At 41.2% G+C, this 27,478-nt stretch overlaps 1 protein-coding gene across 24 annotated transcripts in view; it reads right to left on the reverse strand.

The window, feature by feature from the left end:
* wnk1b (WNK lysine deficient protein kinase 1b) overlaps nt 1-27,478 on the reverse strand; it is an 87,122-nt gene that overhangs the window by 40,682 nt on the left and 18,962 nt on the right. For all 24 annotated transcript variants that reach the window (XM_081604061.1, XM_081604058.1, XM_081604065.1 and 21 more), the window contains 2 exons: nt 5,158-5,330; nt 146-366 (listed from right to left, as the gene is read on the reverse strand). In XM_081604061.1, the coding sequence (XP_081460187.1) occupies nt 146-366; nt 5,158-5,330 (394 nt within the window). The remainder of the gene's footprint in view (nt 1-145; nt 367-5,157; nt 5,331-27,478) is intronic.

Below are 27,478 nucleotides of genomic sequence, written 5' to 3' on the forward strand. Positions count from 1 at the left end.
CGGTTCGCTTTAACAACTAGCAATAAAATTAATGTGCGTGTGTGGATGTTTGCATTTCAAGTAGGTATTACTCCTGCGAAGTATGCAGGCCGTTTTCCCTTTAAAACTTCGGCTGTGGTTCTGCGGGCCGAACGTTTTTCCTCACCTATGACACTTTTGGCGAAGGAGGCCCTCTTCAGCGTGGCCAGTCCCAGGTCTCCGATCTTCACAGAGCCCGTGGGGCCCGTGATGAAGATGTTGTCGCACTTCAGGTCCCTGTGGATGATGGGCGGGGCCCTGGTGTGCAGGAAGTGGAGACCTTTAAGGATCTGCCGGCACCACGAGCGCAGGACCTTGATTTTCATCACCTTAAAGCGCTTCAGGTAGCTGAAAGGGAAATCAGAAACGGTGTCACCCTCTGTTGAACACAAAGAGGAAGCAAGATGCTCAAAATGACATGAATCCGTCTCGTCTGTGGGCTGAAATCCAAATTTAACCTCAACTGTAGACGGTTAAGTCGCAGCTCGATTGTTTTGATTTCGATTTTTTTTTTTGTTGGAGAATCTGCATTCGAGCAGCCAAAAACATTTTTGAGGGTGGCCCTGGAGAGACTCAACAAAAATTCGGACTAATGAGTCCGAATCGAGGTTTGGCATTGCAGACAATAAAGAGAGAGGAGCAGAACACATTAGATAAAATATAGCGCTTACGTAACTACCGTTTACTTTTGTCAGACAGTCCAGGCCTGAGCAGCTCGTTATAAATGACCCCATCATTGTGCACAAACTCAAAATTAGAATGGCCATTATTGAAATTAATTCCCCCTGCCTGTAGAATTAGAGGCAGCCTAAAATACCACTCAATTAAGACACGTAAATACAAAATATTTGTGTGAAAGCTCTCCATTATGGTGAGACTTTAAATACAGAACATTTAAAAAATAAAAAAAGCAAAGACAGACAGATGAAAGAAAGATGTGCACTTTTAAAACTTTTAAAATAACAGAAGCGCAATCCTGTACATATTTTTTGCATAATGAGTCTGGATTCAAGAGTCTAAGCTGAAAAGTAAAAGCTCCGTTTCTCTTTTGAGGTCCGACAAAGAAAAGCTACATTTCAAGCGTTACGTTTTGAGCTCCTAAAAAGGAAAAGGATCCAAAAACATCGTCTCCGTAAAACACAAAACGTTGATCATTCCGATGCGACCGCAGAAGCCCATTTAGACCCACGTCATCAGAGCTGCTCCTAATTTGGTTTTAAACAGAGCAGGTGGCCTTCAATCTCACTGCATTCATTGCACCTTATCAAACAAGACAAGCAATTCCCGTGCTGCTTATTTGGAACCCATTAAATCGTGATGACTCAGAACAACAAGCAATCGTTTACTGTGCACTTGCTGCATTTTTAATCTTAAAGCAATTTAAACCGGTTCGTTACTTCTACACACTTGTTTCGGACATGAATATTTTGGAGCCTCTCCCAGCACACACCTTGTGGTGAAACAAGGGAGACACCCACTGAGAGGCCGCCATGGCATTTTTTAGAGCCAACGCAGATAAACACCTGCGGGTGTTTTAAGACGTGTCGATCCACGTGGATCGCACGGCTCTGGAAAGAGGGAGGAAACCCGACGACGGCACAGGAGAGACTCGACCTTAAAGCTGAAACGTTTTTTTCAGCTTTAGTAAATCTACTCAATTGTTTTTTTTATTTAATTTGCACATTTTTATTGACAGTTTTTTCATACAAGTGTACGTACAGACTTTTCACTGTTTTCTTTTTCCAAATGTTCCATACATATCATTCAAGAAAAGCTGCACATATAATCTGTACCTGCCTTGGACATAGCAACCTTTCTAGTCTAGATAATATCCATTCACTTGTTGATTAACATAAAAGAAAAAAAAAAACAGAGCAAACAAAAAGATCCAAAATAAAAAAAATCTTTTCCTGTTCTTCTCTTCTCTTCCGAGTCATCACAATTTTAACTCTCTTTTCATCGGAAATGAACTGTAAGCAAACTATTTACAGTCTGTAGCTCTATAAGGGTTCCCGTAACCACACTATTAATCAATAAAGTCTGATCTCCATGGTGAAATAAAACCCTGCCAATTTTCAACTCAAATGTTTACAGCACATTGCTACTGTTTTTATTAAAGAGTTGTAATGAGAAATTACTCATCGGTTTTCAGTCGTGTCTGTTCGCCAGCATTTAAATTCAAGTTTCTTACAGTTTTCCAAAAGAAGGATTTGAAATAGCACAATGATAAGGGAGATCTCCTATTTGCTTAAATGACCTTATTAAACAGCAATTACAATATAAAAAAATACCGTGATTTACAGTGATTACATTTGTTAAAGTAACTTCTGCATCTTAAACTAATCTTATCTCTGATCTATTATAAGGTCATTCCCAGTTCAGGCTTAATCCGTTCTCTTTCCTTATGCTAAAAAAAAAAAAGAAAAACTCCAGGAAAGAGCTGCTGACGGCCTCCAGCTGCAAATCTGTCCAAGCTGATGAGAAATAGCCTAAAAGCTGTTGGTCAGGAAATCACAAGCTAGTCCTCTCCAACACGGCCAACAAACAGCTGAGTTAGTTGAGCGCAGACACAAACACCGGCTAAGAGGTTACCGGTTTTATCAGCAAAAATACATTTACAATTACTATCTGCAGTGCAGTTTATGATTTTAATGCAAATATTACAAGAACTGTTGAGTTGAACATGATGCGGATATGATATGAAATGGTGCCACACAACATTAGAGAAATAATAAACTTTAAAAGTTAATGTGGACAGATCTATCCTGACAGAAGTACTGCTATGTCATGGCCAGGGATTAAGTATAAACTGAAATGTCAAAACTAAATTTCCAACATAAAACAAAGCAATTATTTCCTCAGTAATGTCCAGTAAAATTCTTTAGGTTGTTGGAAGTATTGAATATAAATGAATTTTATATTTTGTTTATAGGTCCATTTTTTTTGTACCTTTGAAAATGCAATCCCCAGCATGGCAATACAATAAAATTAAAGATGGATGATGAAAGATTTTACTATTGTATCAAACCAAAGACAATTTTACTATGGAGACAGAACCGTCTTTTAACATGAACTATGTGATTAGCTTTGCTAACAACAGCCTGTATTTGTTTCTCTAATCTCATTAAAATTCTTACTGACGCTAAAAATACACATTCAGTTGCAACTTTCACACTGAAGAGTGTGGTCACTGCGACATGGCGGTGACGCGGTGTGGTGCGTTCGCTGTCAAACGTAAAAATGCTTCGATTCCGGTGACCAGAGGATTCATTGATGCATCGCTACCTTACAAAGGTGACAGTGCAAATATGCTAAAAGAGCATATTAGTTTATTTACTGTGTTTACTGCAACATGAGAGTAAAATATGTAAAACAGATGACATTTTTTGGCTTACTGTAAGTTGCTATATAAGTGATAAAAATACTTTAATTGAATTCTTGAGTCGCATGTTAATATACACTAAACTAATGCAAAACACTGATGTTAAAGCCCAGAAGACTGTGGCTAGTTCTTTACAGGAAGTGCTTTAAAAATCAAAGAAAATGTTAAGAAATTAAACTTAGCCTTAAAGTGTACCACAAAAAGTGGATCTGCCTTCTCTCCCTCGTTTCATCTTTTATTTCCACTTCCTACATATCGCGCAGAAAACATGACACCTCGTTTCCCCTCCGTCTCCCGTCCCCTCACCCGTCACCTCCGCTTTATTTCTCCCCCGTTCTGGAGTCAAAGCGGCGCTGACAGACGAGTTAAACCCTGTGGCACGCAGCAGCTCTGAAGTGACACTGCGCAGCCTTTCTCCCACACAAAGTCGCTCAAACTCGCTCTTACTCCAGCACACAAACCCAAGTACGCAGATATGTGTGTCACCTTTAAGGCACTTTAGTAATATTTAATAAACAGCAAAAGGAAAAAGCAGGACAAACCTTTCTTACAAACACATCCACATGGATTTATAAAGTTCCTTTCATGCACTGTAGCGGTGCTGGTCAGGATTTCCATCTTCACCATCTTTCTCCCTCCCTATCAGGCCCCCCTGCCATCTCCCTTTCTTTTTCCACTGCCTCAGCACAGCACCTCTCCTTTCTGAGAACTCATCTGGACCGAAGCCAAACCCCTGCACCGCTTTCATCCTGTCCGTAAACGCACCAAAGTGCTAGCTGCGTGTGGAAAATAAGTTTTAATCTTGATAATATGTTGATTGGGGACTTTTTAAGCAAAAAATTGCACAGGTTTCAGTGTAAATGGGAATGCATTCTGGTTTTACTATATATCAAAGTATGTGTTTTCATTCATCAAGAAATTCAATGTTATGTCATCAAAAGCTGCAGAGCAAAGATGTGTTTAATAAATATGAGTTTGTAAATTCAAACTGGAGTACAGACTGCATTCGTTAAGGACGAAGTCTTCCAGCGGAGGGCGCCACTCTCCTGAAAAGTGCTCTGACAAACACTTCTGCCTCCTCTGTTACAGGTGAGTCAGTGGTTTGCCACGTCCCCCCCCTCTGTGCATTTTTTTTTTGTTAGTTTTTTTCAATTTACAGCGAGCATCTCTTCGAGATTCTTTCGTCTCCCTCCAACTGCAAGTCTGGTTGCGTATCGGCGCTCCTCTACCCCCAGCACAGAGGAGCAACGCCAGGAATGAGAGGAATCTGCAGCAGAAGCAGCAGCTGGCAGGTGGGCCGACCGTGTCCCGTGATGCACCATGTGGGGCGAGCTTATTGCCTTTTTCTTTTTTTTTTTTGCAACAATGATGTTCACAGATGCGCGTCTATCCTCATCAGCACAGAGAGGCATTTAATGTTGGCATGTCTACTATATTCACATTGAGTTTAGATAGGACACTCGTGTGGCCTAGTCAAAGTCCAGAGCTTAATCCAACTAAGAATCTTTATGTTCACAGACACACTCAGTCTGAACTTGAGCTACTTTACGAAGACGAATGGGTAAGACATTCTGTCTCTACTTCTGCAAATTCTCAATAGACTAAAAGCGGTTTTACAAAGTGCATGCTCAGAGGGAGGGAAGAAAACAACTGCATGCAATATATACAACGTACATGTGGGAAAGATTAAGAAATTTTACAAAGCGTAAAGTGTAAAACTGCATTACAAAACTCCTTTTTTTGGCTCCTGTACTCACGTTTTCAGCGTGCCAGATGTCATGAGCTCCGTGACGAGAACAATACATTTCTTTCCTTTGCACAAACCCTCCCAGGAGTCATAGAAGCGGACAATGTTAGGATGCTGGAGACCCTTCAACATCCCGGCTTCCTCTTTGAACCGCTGGCGCTCCGACTTGGACAGCTTACGGTCCTGCACACAGGACAGAGAGAGGGACACTTGGTAAAGAGGAGGCAAAGCAGGAATCTGATTGCAAGACTTTTTATGTCAAATCGGAGACATTAACATAGAGACTGCAATTAATCAAATCCAGGAGAAGGAAGTTTTCACAGAGAAGAGATCATCAGGAGAGGAGAAGCTGATTTTCTATAAAATGAGTCAATTGTTTGAGAAAAAACACGGTTTCAATGCCGCATCTAAACGGAACCAAAAATAATAATTTAAAAAAAAAGATCTAGAAATAATTCTCGCCTGTTCACATCAACGTGATCTTTTACCTTCAAGTCAATGAAGCCACAAACATTCATTAGAGGGAGTCTAAAAAGTCCATCATCTCTGTCCCCTTCAGGCTGCAACATGTTGCTTAGATTGTTTACAGCAAACTGGTTTCTCAAGTTGAGATAGGTGGCCGTATCCTTTGCTAGATGTTATTTCATCATCGTGATTATTCGGAAACAAAACGTCAGATGAGGGCTATAACTATTGCTCTGGTGAATATATTATTATTATGAATGTAATGAAAAACATCCTTTGAATGAACAATGACTCACTCGCTTAGTGTAAAGGCAAGGCAAAGGAATAGAAATGCACTAATGAAATCTAGATTAGACAGCACTGAAGTTTTCAGGAGAAAATGACCAAATTAAGGACAAAACGCATCAGGAAAAGTAAAAAACTGCACAGAAGTTGTTTGAATTAGGATGTTTTTTGTGTTTAAAATACGCCTGTGTGTGCTTCCTTGCTTTCATCCATTGTGCTTGAACAAAATAGATCTGTCCTAAACTGCTAAATGACACATTCGGCACATCGCTGGCCCGGAAATAAACGTAATCTTTGCTGCCTAACAACAGTAGAATAAGGTGACGGATCCTCAATTCTGCGGGGATTTGTGCGCAAATAAAGCCGTAATAACCTCAGCGACTCCAAACTATTAAGCTGCATCCCAAACATGGACTTCCTACAGCCGGTGAAAGGACACCACACCAGATTTAGGCAAAAATAAATTAATAAAAAGGTTTTAAAAGCATAAAAACCAATGATTAAAACTGACTCTGTACAGATATCCAGAATGTTTTATGTCAATGAAAGTCTGTGACCCTTTTAGAGGATGAAACGTTAGGGGAGTAGCAGACAGATGAACACAGGAAGAGCAACAGGGTCGGCTCTTTCAATGAATTAAACATTAAAAAAAAGGCATTCAGTGGATTATGTGAGATAAAGAGAAAATCTCTAACTTGAGCAATTCAAAGATACAGTTTATTCCCCGATTTTTGAGAAAATCTCCAGGACTGCGTCTTGCCAAAGTGTTCACTCTAAACCTCAATGAATTTACTGATAGACCAACAGAAAGTAGCAGATTGTTGTCGAGTGGTAAAAGAAATGACACACTGCTTCAGATTACTGAAAAAGCTCAATAACCAGCTCGGGGAAACGGAGTCTTCTGAAATGCTTTTTTAAGCTTTCAGAAAACCTTGTGAGCAACCTCAAAGATTAGAGGAATATCCGAGGTGATGAGCTCATACTGTATAACCCAGAGCTCTGCCTCCGTCATATGACTTATTCACTCTCCAGCACATTAAGGGGCTTTGAATCACACCGAGGCTTTCAGAAATAATGCATGTGCGTGGAAGAGACAGCTTGAAAAAGCTTATCCCTTCATCATCCTGCCACCGCCGCTGCATCCACTTCTCCTGATGATAGCCATTAGCAGCCGACAGCACAAATCATCCACTAAGCTTTACTCCCATTCTTTTCTTCTTCTGCTCTTTTCCCCCCAGCTGAGATCACATGATCCGATCTACTGGTCACATGACTGTAGCCGCTGGTCACCTGACTGCCTGGAAGACGGTATTGCATTTCCCAGCAGCACTTAAGAAAGACCCGGATGACCCATAACACTTAGAGCCCCTCCACTGGGCATTGGATGGTTCTTCTTTTCTTGACTCGAGAATCATTCAGCTCTTTGTGCGTATAACCCCTAAATGAATCTGCTAAGAAACTATGTAGATTAGGCTTAAACCTGATGACAAACATCCTTGTTGTAAATATATGCAAGCCAAACAAGCAGTGCCTTTGATGAGAGTCGCAGCTCGTCTCCAGTGTGGGTCAACCTAATGTCCAGCGAAGTGACAGAAACACGACCACATGTGTGCATATTTGTGTGTCCACAGACAGACATGGCTAGAGACAGCAGACAGGAAGTCTGAGAGGATGCACTAATCCAATATTAATGTTTGCTTTTTTAGTCTATAAATGGACTGAGAAAGAAGCAGAGGAGTTGAAGACGGCACTTAGTGCAGCACAGACCCTCGCAAAGATTTCCCTGCCACGGCAACACTCTCCCATTTTTGTGCGACGGACCAACACAGAGCGGTGCAAAGTCGTGAAGTGGAAGCACTTATTGTTTTCCTGCTGGAAAGTCAACATATTTCTCTCCAGATATGCCCTGTATTTAACTTCATCTAACTTCACGTTAGCCCTTACAAGCTCACCTGTCCCGATGCCCATTGCATGACACTGTTTTATGATAAGAGATGGTGAGTACAAGGTAAAGCTTTCTGCCTCAGTGTTTTTTAAGTGGATAAAAAGCAAACGATATTTGGTCTCATTTGACCAGAGCATGTTTGTCATGTGCACGACTGACAGTGGTCAACACCTGATTATTGTGTTTCCATTGACCGAATAATTCTGCATATTGCTATTACAAACATAAATTCTTTAGGCTGTAACAAAATTTGTGTATTTCGCAAAGCTGTAATGGAAACACATATTTTCTCATCACGAGTCGCGATTGTGTTTTTTTTTTCAACTTTAGTAGAAAATCAAAGTTTTGTGCACATTTGTAATGGAAACGCAGGTAGTGTCTGTGCTGGATTATTTTTATTTTTTTTTTTAAAAAGGAGCTTTTTAGCTTTTCACAGAAAATGTTTAAATCCATATTTTTTTTCTTTTTCCTTCTCACAATAATGACCTAGTTTATGTTGGCGCATTACATAAAATTCCCAAAATGCATTGAGGTCTGCAATTGTGACAAGAAAAAATGTGCAGAAATTCAAAAGATTTTCTTCGCAAGGCACTGTACGTGTGTAATGAAAAGACTAAAGGGATGTCAGGATGTGGGTTAATCTGATCCATAATACATAGGTTCTCTTGTTGAGTGTGGTTGTTTTTCTCTCCCTCTCTTCTTCCCCTCGCTTCAAAAACATCATGAGGTTTGAGTTTGTCAGACTCCAAAATATCCCCTCATTTTCCAGTTAAGATCATCTCTTTCAGGTTCTCATGAACCCCTTCCACCTCACACAGACATGCCTGCGCACTTAAATCTGCAGCTTCTTATCTGCCACTCGCACACAGACGCTTCTTTTCGACATAAGGACTTCACACTCTCTAATCCCGGGCTCTGCATTGTCACCGCCTTCCCTCAGCCAATCTGAGGGCTTCAAAGAAGCCTCCTATACATCCCTGAGTATGTGACAGCTCTAATTTTGTCTGGCCTATTTCTGCTCTGCAGAAGCCAACCAAGGACAGCACACACACACACACACACACACACACACACACACACACACACACACACACACACACACACACACACACACACACACACACACACACACACACACACACACACACACACACACACACACACACACACACACACACACACACACACACACACACACACACAGAGAGAGAGAACGAGCACAGACAGCCCGACAAACAAGCAAACAGGCAGAGAGGCTGGCAGAAACGCAATCTGCACAGTTACAGTATTATGCCGTTTCCTGCAGAGGAGCAGAAAGCCGATACCCACTGATCAGCTCATGTAGGTCTGGATGTCCCGCTGAGTTTTAGCACTCTGCGATCAGCCGCTCTGCCCGTCTCTGGGCCGTCGCACACCCAACCAGCGAGAGCAGCGATCCTAGCGGCAGATGGGCCGAGGCTACAGCTGACCGCTTTGCTACGTGTGCCAGCAAACAGCTATTCTCTCACGGTACAACCAGGACTCGAGCAAATAATAACAAAATAGCCGAGAGTTCAGGGGTAATGGCTGCAAGGGCTCTCTCCCGGGGAGATTAAATATAGAACAAATAATTGCATCTGATTATCTGAGTCCAAAGACTTGTGTGTTTCTCAGGGTTTTTGTGGAATTGGAGCAATTTTCTTCTATTTACATGAGACCAAAAAAATAAGAAGGGTGAGAGGAGACTGTTAACTGGTTGCCAAAACCTTGATTTATTGTGAATTAACTAGACCGAATGCATGCAAAACCGAATGAATTGAAAATATTCTCAAAATTAATGGAAAAGATCTTGTAAAAATAAAAAGAACAGTAGGATAAATTATTTAATAAATAAAAGCTATTATGATAAAAACACAAAATGGCTTAATAGCTCAAATGTTCTAGCTAAAAAAAAAAGGCAAACAGTAGCTCAAATTTGTTAAAAACTTTAAAAAATACAAAATAATTCATTTTAATAAAATTATTCGATTTTAGGCTGAGTGCATCATAGTGCCTTGAGGTTTGCTTACAGAAACATACCTTGTTTATAATACGTTTCACTGATTTGAAGCAACATTTGCACCTCTAAAAATTAATGTTACAAATTTTATCTTTTGAAAAAGCAAAATAAAAAAATAAAAAAATCTATGAGTACAAGACATAAAAGGCAAGAGGAAAACTTTATTCCTTAACTGCCACAGCTAATGTAGCATCATAAACTGTTTTGAAAGCCGTACCAAACTGTAAACCTTCGGTCCAAGCTCTCCAAGAACGAGTTGCCGACCCAATTTGGCTTTCATCGGGTCCACCTCTGACCCAGATTTTTCTGAAAGTCAGTCTTTTACTCCAAAATCTGGACCTGTAAATCTTAATCACATCCTGGCTGCATGAATGAGCTGGCTTGTTGTAGACTCATGGTGGGGCGCAAAGACCCGGTGCGCTCCTCAGACCCCCCACGGTCTGGAAACGCTTCCCTGCAACAAAGCACAGCCCCTTCTGCAGCGCGCACACACACACACACACGCATACACACACCTACACATGTTAACAAAAAGACCCACATTTTGCTTTACTTGCACACACAAACCAAGACCTTCACCACAGCTTGTTATGGTTAGCCAGGCTGAGAGAGTGAGAGAGTGAGAGAGCATCTGGTGTGAATAAGACTGACTGAAGAGAGGAGGAATAGGTTCAAGGAAAAGTCAGAAGAGGAGAGAAAGTGATGAGATTGAAGTCAATTTATGCCAAAAGTGAAGCAACACATGAAGATCTGAGTTGTTTTGGTCACAAATTCTTTTCAAATCCCCCGAATGTCCCATTGATCTTAATTTCCCCCCACCCCGTTTTAGCCCATCTTTCTGAGCCCCTAACTCGCCCTTTGTTTCGCTGTCACAACAATCCGTTCCTCCCCGCCTCACGCCTCCCATTTAGATGGTTTTTGGTTTCCCATCAATCACCATTCCGCATATTGCAGTAACAGGGGCCAAATTTCAGCGTGCATCTGCGTCTGGACTGGATGGGGTTGAAAAGCTGTGCTTTCTTTCCTTAGTAAATGGGGTGAGACGTGCAGTGCTGTCAAAAAGTGTTGGCGTCCTTACAGATTTCTTCTCTTCTCACTTTTATCGTCATGGGCAAATGTTTCAGATCGTTAAACTAATTTTAATGTCGAATAAAGATAGCCCGAGTAAATACAAAATGATTTCAAATGATGATTTTATTTATTAAGGCTATATATACGGCCACAATTACCACTTAACCTTTAGACTTTGATTAGGCCATTGTTTTTTTTGTTTTGGGTGTTTTTTTTTTAAAGAGGTGGGTTTGTTAATGTGCTTCAGATCACAACCCAGGTGCAGATGATTTATGACAAGTTGACCAGGTCCTCAGGCAGCAAAGCACTTCCAGACCATTACACTACCACCACCATGCCTGAATGTATGCATAATGTTCTGTATGAAGTACTGTGTTTATGCATGATTTACCAAGATGCACATTTTCCAAAAATATTAACTAATATCTCATCAGTCCACAGAATATTTCCCTCCCAACAATTGAGGACAGTTGACATGTTTTTTTGACAAAAGTGAAACTGTACTTTGTGTTGTTTAGACCTTTGCAATGGGTTTGTCTCCTGACAGATTGGCTTTGTTTCCCATCTTTTCTTGAATTTATTTAGATCGGAGCACGACGTGAAATTATTTTAGTTCACTTAATGCTGTCAGATAAGTTCTGTTGGAGTTATTTCTTAATTCTACAGATTTGGCAGTAATCAGACCTGGCTGAGGCTGTTGAAACTAAACCAAAAAAAAATTTACTTTTTGCAAAAATTAACCAGATTGCTTTTTTTCCCCTCCTTAATCCCCATTTTAAAAAAACAGCTTTTTGGATTTAATGCAATCCTTCATATTAAAATGTGATGATCTGAAACACTTGAGTGTAACAAGAGTGGCTTTTCTGATGCTTGCAAATATAATCAGGTTTTCTTTTTGCCGTTTTGTTGTCCTGAACAGCAGCGGACGCTACAAACAAAGACCATTCCTTCAGACCGCGACAACAACAAGGCCACGTGAACACAAACACTCATCTTCTAACAATGGCCGCCATCCCAGCCTGTCACTCATTGTGTGCTATTGTTTCAAGTCAGTGCCTGGCTGCACAACGCACACTAACCGTTCACCAGCGGAGCCGTTTCCCTCTGCTCTGATGGTTACGCTTAATCTCCCTTGCCCTTCTTTCTCACTTCTGCCTTCTAGTTTCCACTTTTCTGGTTCTAAGAATAAAAGGGGGAAAAAAAATTTAAATTCAGACCCCGCTCGATCCGGTCATCCTGATCCGGGGTGTAATAAGAGGAAATCTGAAGATAATGAGTGAAACTTCTGGTGTAAAGTGTTAATCCTTAACAGTACGCTGCACACAAAGGGTCTGATTATACCTGAAGTAATCCCGATTCCAGGAGCTAATGAGCAAAATGCTGAAATGCCAGGTTCAAGTGAATGATTTTCTAGATCCAAGCTCCAGTTTGCAGCACTGCTTCAAGATATCTTTAGCGCTTTGACGCTGGTAATCGTCTCCTTTCGGTGCAATCTAAAACCAAGCTAACTTACTGATCTGAAATCAGATGAGCTAATCTATTTAACCAGGACTAAAAGCTCTTACTCACTCATTAGGGTTTTCAGTGAAATGATTAGCGGCCTTGAATGCTGTCCTTTGTCAAAGAAAAGGAAACGCAGCTCTGATAGTCGCATGACCAGAACGACCATCAAGACTTGAAAATTGACGCTAAAGGTAGTAATGGAGGCATTGGAAGACTTTTTTTAAGAAGTGCAGCGCTTTGCAACAAAACAAACCTCAAATATTTCTCTCATTACAGTCAATAACCTCCATGTGTTTTATTGGGATTCCTAATCTTATTGATACAAGAGAGCATATTAGGAAGTGAAGGGAAGATGACACACGGTTTCAAAAATCTGATGAATACGAGGTGAGTTTCAATTCGTACCTCTTTACTTTGATCTCCCTGAATAAAACATGTTGCTCTAGAGAACATTAGTGAACAAAGAGCAGGAACACAAGGGTGTGTATGGCACAAGAGAAAACCTACCAGGACACAACCGGCTACCTAAACAGGGAGAGAAATAACCAGTGAGGCAGCCAAGTAACTTGGTAACTTTGGAGGAGCTGTAGAAATCCACAGCTAGGGTGGGAGTGTCAATTATTAGCACAACTATATTAGCCGTAAATCTGACCTTTATGGAAAAGTGTCAAGAAGGACATCGGGGTGCGCCATTCACCCTGAACACCCGTCCGCCATGTGAGACACGGTGGTGGTGGCATAATGCTGTGGTAATCCTTTTCTTCAGAAGGGACAGGGGATAAATGAAGGGTGAAAGAGGCTGAAAGTTTGTGGCAGAAATGTTCTTTTTTTAAGTTTACAAGACACTGCTGTACAGATAAACCATAAATGCACAATTAAATCAAAAGAAAAATCTCTAATTCTTCCATATCGTCAGTGTCTAAAAAGAGGAAACGACCTTGGCATGGTTTAGTCTGATGCGACTCAGACCATGTCTTCTTTTCTGATTGGAAGCCAAGTTATTAAGCTCATTTAATCAGTCATTTGGGTCCAGAGCAAACTGAAACGGGAGGGAAATAACGGACCCCCCGTGCTCACTTTTCAAGCTTCTATTCGACTGACTTAGCTGCAAAATCTACTTTGAACTACAACAAAGATTAATTTGAGACTTAAAACAGTTGAATGAAAATGGCTGTCATACATCACCATCCCTGACCGCCTTAGACGCACCAAAGTCTTTGAACTTTTTAAGGACTTGACCCCTTTTTGGCGAGAAGGAGGCCACGGTGTACTGCTTCAGCTGCGTGAGAGTCGGCTGCACATTAAGCGCTTAGAAGGAAGTCAAGTTTTTTTTTTTGTCAGAGTATAAATGTTTGTACTTATGTGTTGCATAAGCAAGTGCAAGAGTTAAGAGTGCAAAAGGTTAAACTCCTAAAATAGTGCACATCCACCTGCCTTTCTGTTAGCACATCATAAACAAACAGATCAGAGTGGATGATATGCTGCTGGCCGGCAGCGGTTCCAATAGTGTCTGGACATGCCTCAGAGGTTTAAATCATGTCTAGTCCCACTTCAGCCGACTGAGCTAAACATCCAGCGCCAGAAGAAGGAAAAAAAAAAAAAACATGACAGAAGAGCTTAGAGAGTCTGCAGCGCTGCTAGATTAGAAGAAACATCCCAGAGACTCTAGGAGGATCATGGATAAAATCCTGACTAAAGCCTGTGAAAATACCAACAGATGCTACAAGCAGGCGTTCATTACCAGGAAACCTGACACACATGTCTGCGTGTTGTTTTCTAACGGGGTTGTTTATGTGCACGGCTGGATTTTGACAAGACCTCCAAACCGCTACAGTAGCTGATGACCTGACCGGTGGGAAACATGGGGGGGAAAAACAGGAACTAGGACCGTCCCAGATAAGGCTGTTGCATAATCTGGGTGGGCTATCTTTTTACACTCCATTAAATCTAGGGCTCCGCTGATTAACACCTAAGCTGAACGCTCAGCGCTGCTCAAGTTTCATTTAGCAAAGTATTAGCAGCCATCAGCGTCCGACCTCATAGCTGCACCTTGTCTGTGCGGTATATGGCGGCGAATAATAGTGACGGCTGAAAAAAATGCAAATGGTTAGTTTGAGAGGCAGAAAGCCCAGAAACGAGCTTCGACTGCAGGAGGGAAAATACTCTAATAAATAAAAAGCACAGATTCTGCAGGCTCCATCTTTTAAAGAGAGCACGGGCTGTAAAACGGAGAGCGTCTGCTAACGTCATTTTAAGCCCTGGCACAGATTCTTAACTAGATTTAGGTTTGGACTTTGACTGGACCATTCTTATAAACGAATAAGCATTGACCTAAACGTCAGACTTGCAGTTTCACTCTACCATCCATTCCGACGGATCTGAAACAAAGAAGTCTGTATACAGTGTATGTACATATCTGGTTTTATCTGTAATTTTAGCAGTGAAGATGTACTATAAATGTCCCCAGTCTGGATCCGACTTAAGAACAGCTACAATAAACATCTTAACTAGACCCCTGGGACCCTTTTATTTGTTTTGAAGGCACACAAGTTGGAAGTTTTGCAGAAAAAAAAATACATATATTTATGGCCACAGAGGGAGGAGAGCATCAGTAAGCAATTAAAGTTGTGTCCTCTATATTTACAGTCTTCGATATTTATGCTGCGTCTCTGAAACATCCACTTGAGGAGGAGTGTAACCAATAGTGTGTCTAAACGAACGCAGTCTTACTTTTGCCACAAACTAACAACGGCTTTACAACAATGTGCTGGAAAACTGTCAACAGAAACAAAATCTATCTGTGAAGTAACCATCAACACACCAGAGAGTTGAACTGGAGACGAGAGGACATGATGGAACAAAAACACCAACGCTGAATATCGTGAATCACTTTTCCTCCTTCCACATCTCTCCCAGCCTTCGTCTGCCCTTTTCCGCCCCTCGCTCTCTGGCCTATATTTCCTCTGCAGCTGCTCGGTTTAAAACGGAGGGGAGGAAACGGATTCAGGCTCCGGCTCCGATGGGGTAACCGGAGCGGCTCCACAGATACAGCCGACCGATAGAGACGCGTAAGAGAAACTGAAATAATTTGCGAGAAACAGCCGGGTCAGCTCCAGGGCGACCGGGCCGCCAAAACCTCTGTGTTTATGCGGGGTCGACGTCTACACATTGGGAATGTCCGCGATGAGTGACTGTGGTTATGTTACAGGCTGGATTGGAGGTCAATTCGTTCCAGATGTCGAGGCCACGAGTACCAACGCTCACGCTGTTATGATACGCCAGAATGACATGCCAGAATGAATGTGCTGTTTTTTTTTTTTTTGTTATGATGCTTTCTAGGACACATGAGCACTTAGAAAAAGAAACAAAATTATTGAGGTAGATATGAATGTGCAGCTCAAGAAGTGGAAGCAAATCCCGCTCCATAAGGAGATTTGCTTTATGTAGTTCTTTAACACAAACACAGAAAGTGTAAAACCCTTCAGTTGTTTGTACAGATGTTGAAATGAACGACTGAGTGACTAAACAGAAAGTGAGGCGCAGGGGGGAGGCCCGAGAGCAGACCTGAGGACAGAAGTGAGGTCACAGGAAGAGGAAATGGGCATATTTGTCCTCTGAAGTTTTTTTTCCTGTTACGACAGCAAAATATTTCAAAAGCTGGATGCACTCGTACCTCTACAAAACATATTAAAATTAAGATATAGGTATTTCTAGTAATATGCGCCCTTTTCAGCCTCATTCCCCCATAGCACCTAGCGTCAGATGTTTTGGCACCGAGTGCGCCTAGCCTCACATGTGTTGGTAACAGAAGTGAGTCAATGGTGAAAACAATCATCCGGCCAACTGGCGATAAATTTGCTCTTACAGGGTTTGACACAAGGGTTTGACACACGGGAAGCGATGTCGCTCCCTCTCCATTAATTTCCTGTAACTTGAGACGACAATCGCTTACCCCCCTTCATTCGTGTACGTGGCATTTTGTGCTAGTAAACACAGACTTGCGACATAAGAAAGTTGAACAAATTTAAGACTTTTTTAAATATGAACACACAAACTTCACTATGACTTTAAGGCAGATTGCGATCAGGCTTTAAATGTCCAATTAGAACTTGAAGGAAAGATTGATGCTTCATGAATCTAGTCTATAGAGTCTAGGGAAACAAATATAGATCTAGATTACAGAATGAAACTTTAATTTAATGCCTGTTCAAGCTCTGTATGGACCCTGATCAGTATAGTCTGCCTAGCAGTGCAAACGTAGCAGAATACTGGAAGAGGATGAGCAAAGATTTTTTTTAAAAAACAGAACCGAATGGTACAATGATGCAATAAGTGTGAGAACATCATGAACTGAGCCACACATATGCACACAGGGTGTCGTGTTTCTGCAGAGGTACCCGTCTGTCTCCAGCAAGCGTCTCTCTGAGAGCACAAATGTCAATGTCACAAAGACTGAGTCGGCCTAACAGTTACATCAACGAGTGACACAAGATGCCTTTGTCGCGAAAAATCAGGACGGACGCTGCTAACCAGTTGACCTGCCTCAGACATGCAGCAGAAAATAATCAGAGGAAGTGGAGTGTAGTAGCAAGGATATTCAAGATGCAGGGGAAGACCAGCCTCTGGGAGAAGCCCAAAGGGGGGGGAGATTATAAAAGAGAAGGAGGAAAGTGGCGGAAGCATATGGGATAGACAGAAGATCAGGAAACTAAGATGTGGAGGAAGCAGGAGCTGAACAAGTGCCAATGGCTGAGGAGAAGAAGAGAAGCTCGGAATATGTGGTAGGCGATGAAGTGTGGGAGAAGTGGGTTGGGAAACATACAGAAAGACAGGAGGGAAGACGCCATAGATAATGAGCTGTCAACTGAGACAAAGGCTAAACAATTATATCTCCATAATGAGTGTCGTTCTCTGTAAAGATGACTATGATAATGACAACAGGCCCTCACCAATGAGACCACACCAGTTCACACACACATTGGTATAAAGCTTTCTGAAGCCAGTCGTTACACCATGTGTTTAAAACGTCCAACAAAGACAGTCCTATAAAGGTGCAACCTTTATTCAGAGAGTGACGTCATTATCCATTGTTCTCCCAGAACCTTTGTTCGCTCTAAACCTGGCAGAAGGAAGAGGTTATATAACTGAGACTTTATCCAGCCATCCCGCAAACTAGTGATTGGTTGTATTTGTATTTTGATGGAGGTTAAATTGATCAAGTTGATGAAACTATTTGTATCAGTTTCAGACTCACGGTTCAACATGTTTTTTTTTGTTGTTTTTTTTCTTTGCCTTGGTTCAGTTCAGAGTTTTGGTCTCACAGTTTTCAGTTTCAGTTTTAGCTACAAGGTTTTAGATTTAGATCATAGTTTCAGGATAATGGTTTTCCTTTCAGCTTCTTTCGTGTTTTTTTTTTTTTGTTTTTGGTCACGGTTTAGTTTTGTGGCTATGAGAAGATGAAGGATTGAGCAAAATGGCAAGTGGGCGAACTGACCCTGAGGCAACGCAGACCACCGTTTTCTTGCACAAACTACGTCAACGTGGGCGAACCCTAACTTTGAACCATGCGTCAACGCTTTGTTTGGCCATGTAAGACATCAAGCGGTGCACACGAGTCCTGAACCAACTCAAATGTCCCGTTTCCAAGCTGACTTTTTCCCCCAAACCTAACAAAAACACTGCATAGAACCACATGCCTTAGATTTAGTTAAACAAAAACATTTCTAATTGTGATTTCAGGTCCCAGTTAGGTCCAACTTGTGAGTCATTTTGAGCTTGACGCTAAAGAGGGGGAGAAAGGTGGGCTTGTTATTTCAGCTGTCTCTTCATTGGTTTAATAGCTGGCACACTTTCATGTGAAGAGAGGGCGGATAATTACAATATTGTACAAATCTGTCACTGCAGAATGAAACCATTGTAGTTCATTACAAAGTACATCTGGCTACAATAAGCTTCTACAATAGCAAACCACTTATCACCACTAGAGGCATGGGCCTACATAACCTGTTTTAGAGATAAATGTTATGCAGCAAAAAATATGTTCAGTCGTCTTTCCACTGAAGGTCGTAGGACAACAACCAAAAATGTGATAGTTTAGTGACAGTTCAGTAAAGGAAGATGACATGTGTAAAATATTGGTGAAGTTAAAAAAAAAAAGTGGGATAAAAAATTTTTTTACAAGTTCTCCAATAAATCACATGTACAAGCAAGCATGAGTTCAGCAGGTACAGGGATCTACGCAAACACAGATTGTAAACGGAGAGAGAAAAACAGAAATTTCTGGAAAACCTTTCCTGGAGGGAATGATCACAAGAAGAGGGGGCAAAGTCAACAAAACTGTTTCTACTACGCTGCCTGGCTGGGATGAAAACACACGAGCCCAACATTACATCAGCTCCTGGTTTAATCGAGGTCAAAAAAACAGGGGTGAAGCTGATGCCGAGAGGAAAAAGTTAAGAAAGATCCAGAGTTAGTTGTAAACAAGCCACTGTAAGGACATACGGCGCAAACGTGCGACGTATGGAGGAAGCGTTGCTCAAGTTTGATGCTTCTCATTAAGTATTAATTTGGGTTTTGATGGGAGAGAATCCCGCAACGTGTCGTCATAGAGGCACGCAGCAGATTATGTGTGTTACTGCAATACTTCTTTTTGATTCAAGCCCAAATCCCCAGAAGAGAGAGAGAGAGGAGAGAGACGCGTGAGTACTACGCTACATGTCAGAGCTTCAAATACTTCCCACACCTGTTCATGTAGAACAGAGCCGAAAACACAAAACAACAACAGCAAATTAGATACGTGGCTGAAAGTCTGGGGAAATGGTTTATTTCTCCGATTACAAAAATGAAAAGAATACACACACACACACACACTTTGACACTTGGCAGGCAATTTTGAAAACACCATATCAGAAGAGAGCTTTTCAACATTCCCCGCAGGTCGGGAGTGGGCGTCTTTTCAAAAGCCATCATGGGTAGAGGGAATTAAGCATCTCTGTCTAAGCCAACATAACCGTCTGAGCCCCCCACCTTCTGAAAACATTTCTGCTATGCTTCTTCTCCTGAGCAGGGAATGTAAAACCTCACCCTCGGCCATGTTCAACACTGCCAGCTACGAAGTGCCAATTGACAAATGGTTCACATTTATAACATTTCATGATATTTTTATTAGCCGGTGTCTATTTGTGTCTCTGTTTGCCAATCTCCAAAACAATGGAGGTCACATGCCCCTGCTTGGAAACGTTACGACTTGTTGACTGAGCTTGTGACGGATCGGTCCGATAGGTTTGCTCAAACTCGTGAATCTCTCATCGCGCACAAGTCAAACTCACGGCTATTGTTGGGGTGGCAGTTTTACCGACAGGTGCGACTCCTTGGGTGGTGCGTGGCTGTTGTTAACATTTGCATTATAAACATGCTGCTTCCATTCATAACACTGTAGCATGTGAAAACAGGATGTCCACGTGACTGATCGTGAGATAAGAACGATCAACTGTTTACCTGTTGAACGCCTGGGAACACAAGAACTCCCAACTGACGCATCTAAATAGATCCGAGTTCAACTAAAAGATTGATATGTTTTAGCATTTATGTCAATTCATTTAGATATCAGTTCTCCGCTATGGTCTATAAAGTCATCTGTCTGCAGTCATTTCAAGGTTGTGCTTGTGTAACTGTAACTTCTAATTGTAATTTCTACAAATAAAGGTGATTGTATAATGGTCATTGATTTATTCCAGGAGAAATGATAAAAAATGTACCTATACATGTGCCTCATTAGTCCACCGCATGTCCAACACTGCTGAGGGATTGGCAAACACACACACACGCACACACACACACACGTAGATCGAAAACGTGTCCAAGTCTCAGTGACAACATGATACCAAGTTAGCACAGCATGTCAGATGTGATTCCTTTCCTGCCTGTCTCTACTAATCTGTCATCATTTCGAAGAACACCTCTGATGGAAACTCTGACCAGCGTAAACGTTGACCCCCGAACCTGACCTCAAACTCCTCTACTCAATGGAACCCTCAATGCCTCTCCCTTATTAGGTGCGTGTGTGTGTGTGTGTGTGTGTGTGTGTGTGTTTCCAGGCATGTTGGCGTGTGAATGGACATGTTGACCGTTAGATGAATGTGAGTTCTCATGCTCTATTTGTACGTTTGTTTGAGTGGATATGTAAACATATTAAAAAAAAAAAAATCAATGTTTGCTTGAACGCTGGTGGGAACATGTGTTTGTCCATCGTATCTGCAGTCACTGTGAAAGCTGTATTTATCCAGATATTCCATTAGGATCACCACCAAATTGTGTCCAAGTTTCAATCAGGTACCAGATCACATTAAATCTGGTCCAGAAGTGGATAGCACAGAATTAATATTCATTTTTAGGAAGCCCTGATCTCAACTCAAGGAGTGCATCTAAAAATAGTCATTTTGCACAGAACTGATCAAAACGAATATGTTGTTTTGCTGAATCTCTTTCTTGTCACACAGTCCAGATGGCAGCCGTATTTTCCTTGTTTAACACCTTCCTAACACCTATCCTGCTATAGCTGACGGTAAAGGACGTAAACCTAAGCTGACAGAAGAAATATTATCTTCTTCTTCTTTATCAAACTTTTAATCATTTATCTCAGTGCGTTTGGGCACTTGGGTTCAAGAAGAAATACTTTTTCCAGCTGTCGACAGAACTCTTTTTTAAAGAAGGAACACTAAAATAAAAGACAACTGACAGAGAAGGTTAATAAAAAGGCTGTGCTGCAAAAGTATGCGAATCGGGTGCCGTCACTGCAGAGACTAACACCTCCAACTCACAAAGAGGCTATTTATAGACACAGAGATGGAAAGAAAGACAGAAAGAGATGGAGGACAAAACGATGCCGCTGAGGAGGACAAGTATGGAGACAAACATTGCAGCACTGAGCGCAGACATCTGGAAGGAGAGCGGGGGGAATAAACACAGACAAAAAAGGAGAGCGGGACAAAGAGGAGAGGAGAGGTGCAGTTTCTGGGAGGAACTGGACACAAAGAATAGCAAGGAAGAAAAAGATGGATGGACACAGCAGAGTGAGGAAACGCCAGGGTCAAGCAGGGGTCATCTGGAGGACCGGCCTAATGACTAAAAACAGCTGAGGGGGAAAGGTCTGGAGACAAAAGAAGAAAAAATATCTAAAAATATATCACAGTTTGAATGCAAGCAAATAATTTCTTATCTAAAAAAAAACTAATACAGTAAAATCCAACTTGTTTTGAAGCTGAAATTGGTGGAAAATAAAATGAGAATGTTTAGTTTAAATTTGGCCTAGGACAAAACGATTCCTCAAAAAAAATCTAATATGCTCGCTAAGTGATTTTTCACCTTCATGTTTTGAGCTCATTGTCTTTAAATAGCTACTATTCAGCACAGTTCAAAAAGCAACTCTTACTATATTCACTACATTAGGTTAATGGGATTAAACTTTAACTGTCTCTCCGCAAAAGCTGAAACTGAGGGGCGATTTAAAGTGTCATTTGCTCTGTTTTTTGGCAAAGGTTTGCGCCATATGTTTTATATCTGCACTGGATTCATGCAGATGCAATTAAAAAACTTGAAGTCCATGAGCCATAACTATAGAAACAGAAGGGGTCAAATAAATCAGAGAAACAGCTGAGCAGTTTGGGATTTCCCAAGTCCATCCTACCCCGGGTTGCCAAGTGAGGACAGATCACAGTGACAAACCCACAAGCTATTAGCAGACGGCTGCACAACTAATTCTGGTAACAATCCAAAGCTATATAATCTGGCAACTGATGAATATGCATAGACATTCCCCTAAGTGACAGTGCTATGTTAGCAGATCTTTCTTTGTGTGTGGTTTGAGAATTAGTTAGACGGGAAGAACTCTAACTTGCACATATAACGTGTGGAAAAAGCTTCTCAAACTTCCCCCGAGATGCATATGCTGGACCAGGCTTGGACCAATCAGGCAGATTTGTTTAAAACCGCGTGATCCAATTTATGGCCATCCGAGCCCTCCATTTTCACTCCATCAGTCATCAAACACATAAATGCTGCACCTGTCTTTTGAAGTACACCTTACGGTTGGCTCCAGGATGGCAAACAAACTCGGCGTCGGCTTGCCAAACCCCAGAAATGAAAGCAGGTGGGTGTGCATGCATATCAAATAAAAGCTGGCTTTAAAGAACAAGCAACTACTGCTGCTTGTTTTGTTTTCTTTCGATATGAAAAATAATGACTTGCAGAACCTGTTCTGGTTGATAAAAAAAAAAAAAAAAAATTAATAAGAACTCAATACAGCCTTCATATCGGGGGACAAAAAGCAGCACTGTGATGAATACGAAGCATCGAGAGAGACGCCAGAGAAAACTAAGCTCACACTGGCACCTTCTAAAACACCCGGAAAACTTCCGGAGAAAATTTTAAGCCAGAAATGGATTTGACTGAAAGAGAACGACTCAGACATGTTGAGATAGACCAGCTGACACATGTTTGCCTTGGCTGACGGGGCCCCTCCCATGGCAAAGTGTTACGTGCTTCGTCCTGCTTGCTTACAAACACATATTTGCCTTATTGCTCAATATTTGACCACCTCTCTGATGAATTTCTAAGCAGTCCAATTTGAAACCTGATGGATGACGTGCAGTAAGTCACGTCTTAGCGCAGGAGCAAGAAATCCCACACACGTCGAGGACAAAAGCGCCTCGGATCTGACTTTTCAGCCGCACTTAACCGTCTCCTTAAAATACTTGGGCAAAGTTTCCTTGTTGGAGCTTTAGGTTTGGTCAGAGTTAAAATGACTTCTTGTATCCTGATGTATTCAAAATATTTTCAGCAGTGAGTATTTAGCCAGTTGTTGTGCTTATGTGTCAATCAGTGCATTATTATTTATAATTACAGTATACTCTTGCCTATTCACGATTTGGCATTTGCAGATTATTCTGTGGAAATGTAACAAATTGTATTAAAAAAACAACAACAAAAAGACAAAAACAAAATGCAGTTCTGGATGCTGAAATACCTCGGATCAATGACACTCGGCACTTTGTTTATTTTCCTTTGTGCTGATTGGCTTTATCCTCTAGACCGGAAATAAGGAAGATCATGGATATTAGCTTAGTGCCAAAATGGCTTTCACTGTACGCATTAATACATAAATATTGATTAAAATGGTAAATGGTGAAATGTACGCCTTTATTCTTAAATGCGATTACATGCAGAAAAGCTCATGAAGAAAAAAGAAAGAATCAGGAATCAAAAGACCCGACCAGAACCAGAACTGATCAGGTCGAGTCACGATCTGGTTGTAATGAATGTTTTTGATTGCGTCACGGTGCCATGTTTGTCCAACTCTGTTATTTCCTGACACTGACCTGGGAAGACAAACCTATAAGTTTAACTGCACTGTTCTGCTTTCATCCTGGTGTTAATTTGGTTCCCAGTCCAAACTGAGAAAACATCCAGACAAACAGCCTTTTCCATGCGACTTCACGGCAAACAGAACTATTGTTCAGAGCAAAAAAACCAAAACAAAACAAAACAGATTTCTCTCTGGCAGGAAGAGAAGCACCGGAACCGGAACCAGAAACGAATGTTGGTTCAGCTTCTCCTGACCGAACATGGGGCGCTCAGTCCAAGTCCATCTCCAGCATTTTGGTTCAAGAAACGGACGTGTCAAGGTTTTTTTCTGCGGTAATAATAATATTTGAGAGAATAATTTGAATATTTTCATTTTCTCTATGCCAATTGGCCTATTATCTCAGTTGTAGTAGGTAGAATTCGTCATTCCGAGTTTAAAAATGATGTGATTTTTTTTTCTTTAGAGTTTTTAGGGTGCACATAACCCTACTTTGCTTTTTTTATACACCGAGCTGAAAGTTTTTACTTTGGGGGGGAAAAACCCCCCCCCCCACTATAATATGCACCAATGTGGCAAGAATTTTGCGCTGAAGTACTGTATAGAAGGGTACATATAGGTAGCACATAGCTGGTGGCTAACCATGGTATGAAACATAGTTTTTAGCATTCAGGAATAGCCCTGTGCAAAGTGTCTGTGTGCATAACGGCGACCGCAGAGTGCGGAAACGCAGCAGACTGCGGTGAGTTCTTTAGTGGCACCTGCAGCTTCTCTCTGCAACGTTTGGACGCCAATAAGGTTTGCTTTTCCTCCGGTTGTGCGCTGAAGTGTCTGTTGTGTGTTCCTTCCGCTTGCTGAAAGAGGAAAATTATCTGAGCTCTCTCTCCTCTCCTCCCTCTAACCACCAGCACCACTTCTGAGGAATTGTGACACATTAGAAAAAGAAGAAGGAAAAAAAAAAAAACCCGCTACATATTCAGGAAATAATATTAAAAAGAAGAAGCTGTTTTTTTTTGGTCAGCATGTAAAATATGTCAACATACCCAACCTGCTCTTCTGCAAAAAAACACATGGCTGTGCAATCATGCATGCATGAATGGCTACCCACAAAACAAACACGAGAGGAGCTATCTAAACTACAGGGGTAACAACACAGGGATATGCTGAGGTAAACTGTGTAAAATACACAAAATGATGGAGAAAAGCATCTCTGGGTGTAAAGTAATTCCTCTTCCAGCTGAAACTCAACTACGGCGTTACCGTAGACAGAGCTGAGAGCTGCTCTGTACTCCTGTGGAAAAGCCCTGGGGCAGGGGAGCATCTGGATATTGGATCGACAATGCAGCAGACAATGCCTAAAGTACACAGGTTGAATAAGCCTGCCATTGGGCCACAGGGGATCCACAGTCCATTACGTTCTAAAGCTGGCTATTAACTTCCTGTCTCACCCTCGCACATGCTGTCTGCAACTCCTTTTGTGTGTCTCTCTCTTTCTCTGACTCCATGTCTATCTCCCTGCTTCACCCATCTTTTTTATCTCTGCAAGTACTACAAGTTCGTTTGACTTTGATTGTTAAAAGCCTTCTTTATCTCCTTTTGGCTCTCTTTCTGTCCTTGTCTATAGTTTGTGCTCGTAATTCATCTCTCAGGTTACCCTGTGTCTCATTCTGCCACATTTGATCCCTGATATTTCACTTGGTAGAAAACCACATCCCAAATGTTCAAAAAACACTTTAGAATACATTAACTTTTAAGTTGATTTTTTTATTTTTTTTTGAAGCACATCAATGCCAGGTTCAATCAGAAGCGCGAGAGAGACCGAGGCTTTCAGCGGATAAACAGGAAGGCTGAGCTGATGGAAAACTTTTAGCCCATTTTTTAAGTTTTAAACTTGTCTGTAATGGAACTTGTGAGATTTGGAAATGATGATGGCATTTCATAAATCAATGTACACCGTGAAAATACAGTTTTTGTGCTATTCATACTAACCCTGCTAATCACAAATATAAGAAGCTAAAGCCACTTTTGACTGTAAACCTGCTAAATATTTAGATTATCTAATCACATTACATGAATCCATGTCCACACTCAGCAGTCAAGAAAAGAGTATTGTAAACAAAATATTGATGTAACTGGAATAGACAGAGGCTTTTAGATTAGCCTGGGGAGATGGAGAGAGAGAGAGAAATCCCCAAAACAAACCTTTAAAAAAAAATAAAAGCAGACAGCCAGACTCTCAGCCTCTTCCTTTCTAAATTTGCTTCCAACTCTTCCCTCTTTTCTCTCAATCCTCTCTTTTTTGCAGTCTTCTCTGTATTTACCTCCTTTGGGTGGCTGGCTCAGCGCCACCCTCTGTGCGGCCTAACTGAGCTTGAGTCAACAACAGTGTGACCGAGGTGAGCTGTTTATCACCCATAACACAATGAACAGACAGGGCAACATGATCCACGCGCATTCACAAACACAATGAAAGAACAATAAGCAAACAAACAGATCTGACCTCTTTGTTAATCCCTCATTGTTAGAACTTATGCATGCACTTTTTTTTTTTGTAAATGACAAAAAAAAAGATGTCCAATACAGCTTTTGCACCAAATAAAAAATATTTATGGTGCCTTTTAATGAATAAATGTCTAAACAACCACAATCACAAAGAGATTTATAAGAAAATAAACAACAAATCTACTGTTCAGTACAAGCCAGTTTTCCAGGATGCATGATTTGAATCAAAACCTTTTCAGTTGAGTTTCAGCAGGAAATTCCCGTTTTGTGGATGTCTGCCGTGTAGGAACTGTAGCCTTTGTAGCTCAAATGAAATATTTCTTTTCCCAACACTTCAGAGAAGGAGGTTTCCTCTGCATGTGGGAAACTATGTGATACAGTTACAATGAGGCTGGTCAAAATGATTTCAGTGTCCGGGGACTGGTCAATTTTGAAAAATAAATTAACTTGCTGAACTTTGACTGTACTAAACAATGTGTTATTTTTTTATTCAATTCATAATTTTTGATGTTTTGTGTTGGTCTGGTATCGATCACTAAAAACTAATCCTAAGTCTGTGATTTGTAAGTGGAAGAAAATGTAAAGACAAAAGTTTAAAGAGTGCTGCTGTAAGACACTGCACAGTGAAATCTGGCCCTTATTGAGCTGGAAAAAAAAACAAAAAAACAGAAAACTGGACATCGGATTACAATAATGACCAGTCCTATTCTATTCAGAGTGACTCAGCATGAATGAAACCAATATCCTCGAACCAAAACAGGCACACGGAATCACTGCATTACGGAAAATAATGAGACGGGACATGATCTGCTGCAAGGGACTGACGTTTGTTGGTTTTTATCCCGAGATAACACCGCATGGCAACGTTCCCACTTCCCGTCCTATCACGTTACTCGTCAAAATTTTCCAGAGCAGCTCCACCGCAGGGGTTCGCCCTGTAAAGCTTCCTGTCAGCTTGATCTTGTAAACAATTTCTGTGTCCAGAGTGTCATCATCTAAGTAAACTTTAGCTTTAAACTTTGAACTGCCAGAGTGTCCACGAACCCAAAGCGTGAGCAGAACACAAACACTATGCATTGCTTACATGTGAAGTACAAAGTTGAAGTAATTCAGGGGATTTTCAACAACTATTGGATTTAAGTTAACTTTTTGTCCTCTGACTA

The sequence above is a fragment of the Poecilia reticulata genome, chromosome 23 (genome assembly GCF_904066995.2).
Source record: "Poecilia reticulata chromosome 23, P_reticulata-male-v2, whole genome shotgun sequence".
Taxonomy (NCBI): Eukaryota; Metazoa; Chordata; class Actinopteri; order Cyprinodontiformes; family Poeciliidae; genus Poecilia; species Poecilia reticulata.